This window comes from Coffea arabica, chromosome 6c (assembly GCF_036785885.1).
Source record: "Coffea arabica cultivar ET-39 chromosome 6c, Coffea Arabica ET-39 HiFi, whole genome shotgun sequence".
Classification (NCBI taxonomy): domain Eukaryota; kingdom Viridiplantae; phylum Streptophyta; class Magnoliopsida; order Gentianales; family Rubiaceae; genus Coffea; species Coffea arabica.
Genome location: NC_092320.1, coordinates 28,789,440 through 28,794,831, shown reverse-complemented (window position 1 = coordinate 28,794,831; position 5,392 = coordinate 28,789,440). Strand labels below are relative to the sequence as shown.

At 35.5% G+C, this 5,392-nt stretch overlaps 1 protein-coding gene across 1 annotated transcript; it reads right to left on the bottom strand.

Moving 5' to 3' along the window:
* Positions 1–550: 550 nt before the first annotated feature.
* On the bottom strand, positions 551–4,515 carry LOC113693860 (TATA-box-binding protein). The gene is made up of 9 exons (XM_027212606.2): positions 3,919–4,515; positions 3,280–3,367; positions 2,953–3,024; positions 2,706–2,756; positions 1,697–1,741; positions 1,413–1,505; positions 1,143–1,244; positions 953–1,026; positions 551–858 (listed from the first exon to the last, which is right to left on the bottom strand). Coding segments are annotated over exons 1-9 (606 nt in total). The 5' UTR covers positions 3,999–4,515; the 3' UTR covers positions 551–857.
* Positions 4,516–5,392: the final 877 nt, after the last annotated feature.

Genomic DNA, 5,392 nt, shown 5'->3' with positions numbered 1-5,392 from the left:
CTTAGAGTGAGGGCGAGGGTATTGCGAATTTTTTGGGTTACTTTTTGGGGTGTTTTTGCATTTTCTGGGTCAATGTTTTTTTGCTCTAGAAGTTTTTATTTACTCCCATGTTCAGTCCTCAATTTAAAGTTTAAACTATTTACGTTTTAGTCTCTATATATCTTGGAAGTTGGAATCTTAAAGCCGTTTGTTGAGTCTACACAGACTTTTGCCAAATTTGATCGTAAAGGAATCCTGATTTTCATCCCAAGATTCAATTAAGCTGGTAAGAACACTTAGTAAAGTCCACAAAAAAAAATTGTAAATACAACTATAGCCCCAAATTTCTATTCATCCCTCGCGGCCTTGTAAACCAAAATACTACACCTATCAAGCATTGGAATCTTGACATCTAACCCTGAATATTCTATACTAATAATCCAAAAAGTTATCCATAATCCAGGTGACTGGTAAAAGATGTAACTTGAGAGATTGTTTGCAAGGAATGCCAAGATAAAGAAACGAAGAATATACAATTCCAGTTCACAGCACAAGACTAAAAGACTAGAAGTAGAAAACTGTTCAGAAAATGTCATTCATTGACAACGTATGAGTCGACAGAAGAACCAAAATTGGACACAGTTTAGTCCCATCACCACCTCCCAACAACAAGGATGGAAGATCACAGTATAGTTCTTAAGAGGGAAAATCCTAAGAACCAAGACTAGCTAATTTATCAGCTCAATCACAAGCAGCATCAGAAGAAGTTGGTTCAAATATGGGCAACTGCTCGTTGCAAATTCAGTTGCAAGCAAATGAGAGCAGTATTGTGCATTAATATTCTCCATGAATACTTGGTGCCTCGGTCTAAGCAGACATCTGAAACAAAAGGAAGAAGAGGAGGATTACACAATGATCATAGGGAAAAGACAGAAGTTTCATGTGACATCTCAAAACCGAAAGAGTTACATACCATTGCTGGTTCTTTCTAAACTCCGTTAGGACAGGATAAATGTTTTCAAAGGCTGTATATGTTTCATCTCTTACCTGTAACAAATTTCATAGAGGACAACAGAGAGATGATAAGTCTGAGAAAGCCACAGTTAAGACAGGAAAGCAAAAGAGTCGCAATTACACGAAAAGATGAGGCATATTCTCTTTACCTTTGCTCCTGTGAGGACAATCTTTCCAGAGACAAATATTAGAAGCACAATTTTCGGCTGCTTCATTCGATATATTAGGCCAGGAAAGAGTTCTGGTTCATACTGCATCAATAAGGCCCAGAAAGCAACCCCGTAAATGAACCAAGCCCAACAACAATGTAAACACAAATAGCAAAGTAAACACAAACTTAAACTTGACAAACAGTATGCCAAGAAGAATATTCATCTATTGGCAATCAACTTGTAATTTTTGAATAGGAATCAACTTACACTGGAAAAGGCACCATGGGAATATGCCAAACCTTCGAGTCTGATGGGGAACTTCACATCACAAGAGCCAACAATGTTTTGTATCTTGAAATCCTAACAGACCAAACCAAAGGAAAACATTAAGTTGCGGTACTAATAGCTTCCCAATTTTCATAATCAGCATCTTGAAGTACACAAACAAGCATAACAATGGGGGTTAACATTTCTTATAAAAGATTACACTATGAACACACACAGTTTTTTTTTCAGGTGGTTTTTTTGGGGGGGGGGGGGGGGGGGAGTACCTTAAATTTGGCAGGGAATCCGAGCTTCTGTATAATACGTGCATACTGAAAAGAAAAAACCCAGGTAAGAAGTTCATAGATGATATTGCATACAGGGATGCTTACATTTCATGTCAATCAAAGTAGCAGATAAATTATGCACACCAAAAAGCTGTATAGTCCTCAATATTAGCACCCTTCTCTCTCTTACAAATTAGACAGGCTAACCGCAGACGTTGATCCCCAGTAAAAATTAATTTTAATCTCATGTATAAGACAATCAATTGCTTTAATAAATTCAACAACTGGGAAACAACCACATTGCTCTATTCTATCCAGAATTGTCAACCAACAAATCATTCAACAACTGAAGAATGGACAAATTAAGCACCCAAAACAATCTGCCTCTATGTATACTGAAGCATGCACATAATATCCGGACAGCATTTCAATACAACGGCCATTTCTTGTTTATGAAATTTACCCTATAAACGAGCACAAGCATGCAAGTTTTGGTTCTAATTGCACAACATAGTCGTCTAATAGGTGCACAAGCCTTTAACGCCTTTATCTCCCACATAGAGTGTATAATGGCAAGGTGCCTTTATTTACATATACAATTGTCATCTCATAATTAATATTAGGCATTAGATTTTGACCATAAAACAGGTAAGATGTGTAAAAAGGAATTCCGCTTATTTGCATTCACAAGATCTCGACACCGATCTAGGTAGAGAAACTTTTCTGTTAGAAACAACAAACTTCCGACCATAAAACAGGTAAGATATGTAAAAAGGAATTCTGCTTATTTGCATTCACAAGATCTCGACGCCGATCTAGGTCGAGAAACTTTTCCATTAGAAACAACAAACTTCTGATTTTTTTACTTGCATATGGAATCAAAACATCAGCTTGAATATCCTCTTCCACTACAGCTAGCAAATTACAGCCAACTTGTTGCACTTTACATTATTCATCATTCAATCCATCAAAAGCAGCCGAAAAATATAAACCAACAGTTGCCACCAACCTTCCTCGCTGCAAGTTTAGATTGCTGTTCACTCTTTGCTCCAGTGCATACCTATATGAGAAAAAAATCATCAAAAACAAATTGTTACTTAAATGAATATAATTTTCTTAGGAGTTAATGCAATGAGCTCAATAAGTTTAGAGTTGGACACAGGGTAAAATACTACTTTGGAAGTACTGATTCATCTCAAAAGATATTTAATATGACCACTGATAAAGCAGAATCTCAAGCAAATAAAACAGCTTACCATCTTTCCCGAGGCAAAAATCAGCGCTGTAGTCTTTGGTTCCCTTATTCTCATGATAACAGCAGCAAAACGCTGTATCAACAAACAGATGTTTAAAACCCATACAACTAGTGATAAACATTCCAATCTGAACAGTAGCACAAATATCATCTCAAACAAGATATTCACTCCGTAAGTATTCCCAAAGTGAAACGACTCTTAAGTATTAACACCAAAGCTTTTTTCCCACTCAATAAAAAGATTTCAAACACTTAAAACCACTATTCTTTTTCTTTAGCTCATTTCCCAACCTGATATATGAAGTCTTTTTCCACTCAAAATACGTACTTTAGGATTATATTCTGCATTACGAGCTTGCAATGCAATAGACTTGAGATCTAACTTGCAATCCAAGTTGACAGTTGACACTATATTCCTGAAAATCATAGGAAAAAAAAATCATGGTTAGCCAGTGCCATATCCGAACTAAGATTATTCAAAAACAAGACAGATAACAACAAGCCAAGAGAAGGATCCAAGAAAATCCGTTGTTTGGGTAGCCTGTAAAAAGCAATATTGACAATTACTAATAATCAGAGAAAGAATCATATGAACCCTGTTTATTCATGTACTTACTTTGTCTTATATAGATACAGACAGCAATCTTAATATTTCAATATGAAAACTTTAATCAGCTCAGAAACTTGAGCTTGGTTTAGTACTGCAATCTCCAAGCAGATTTTCAAGAATACTATGCCCACTGAATTTTATTGCTGAAATCAATTAAAAGTTCTTAATCTACAATTCACTCCATATGATACACCAAAAATTCGGAAGAAAATAGAAAATCAACTCAGACAAACACAGATGAACTTCATATAAAACTAAAATCCCTCGTCAAACATCCAATCAACCACAACATGGATCTACTAAAATCAAATTCCAATTTTTTTGTCTCTTTCATCAGAGAAAGAAACAACAACTTACTGAAGAGTAGGAACAATCCCAGATGGGTGCTTTGAAATATCAACCGGTTGACTCCCTTCCAATCCATGCCCCTCTGCCATTCCTTCCTTTCTCTGTTATTTTCCTCTTCAACTCTTAACGAAAAAATTCTTTAATTCTCAGCCAACCCACCTCAAAACCAGCGACGAATTTCCCAAATTTGCTCTCAATTTGATCGATTAAAATAAAATCAAACCCTCTATAATTTACACGGTTTGTCTAATTATTTACAGGATTTGCTTCAAAATTACACCAAGAATCTTAACCCAATTCAGAAAGATCAGCGCATCAACCAAAAATTCTAAGATCCGGGTCTTGATAACAATCAAAAGGGTCAATCCCAGTGCAAAGATTTGTAAATATAAACGCAGTTTTCAGCTTCAAAAAGGGTAAGAAAACTTGGACCAGAAGCGCCAAAATTTCGAAAAATAGGTGCTTTTATATGTTTGTATTTAGATCTTGTGAAGAGATTGAGAGGACGACTCTTATATATAAGAGGGTATGGATCGATGTGATGAGAAAAGGAGAAAGTCTGAGCCCTTGAGGAGAGAACGAATATATGTGATTGGGAAGCAAGAGGAGAACTTGAGGCGGCGTTCTTGAGGCCTTATCTACCAGCGGATGGGTATATATAGCTGGTAACCGGTTAGGGTAAGGATTACCGGTAAGACGTGTGTGTTTACCGGTTATTGCCCCTTTTTTTGGTGGATTTATAATTTATGTGGGGAAATATAATTTTGGTGACCGACACCCCCTTTTTTTTTTTTGGTGAAAGTTATATTGACAGATTTTGACACTAAAAAAAAGGAAAAACAAAAAAAAACAAAAGGCTTTTGCAAAAAAGAGAATTGATATATTTGGAATTTGACCCCGTGACTTTACAGCCTTCTCTAATTTTTGCGCACTTCAATTTTGTTTATCTTTGTGTTCCCCCTTACTCCATTAAATCCTTTACATAGAGCTTAATATTACATGTTGAAAGATAGAGCATACAAAGATTGCATCAAAACTAAGAGAATGAGACTAAACAAATATAGGCATTGATTCCAGCGAGCAAAGTGAAGCAACGCGTTAGCAAATAGTGGCTTGGAAACATATAGAAAAAATAAGAAAGGAAAAAAAAAAAAGACAAGAAACCAAAAAAAAAAAAGAGAAAGAAGATAACAATAGGAAAAGTAACGAAAAGGAAAAAGTGAAAAGAACAAGTATAACAGTAAGTGTTTCTTTGTCCAACAACGCGTAAGGGGGTTAAGTGCTGATAAATTATAAGGGATAAAATGATATAAGCATATAAATACAAGGGGGTTAAGTACAACTCACCCAAACAAAAACCATAAAGTGGATTTGGATTTTGTCTACCGCAGAAAATAAAGAATAAAATACAAGAAGTGTGAAACTATATATTTTCACTCAATTGTAATGGTTAAACACGTTACTAAATGGTAATGTGTAATTC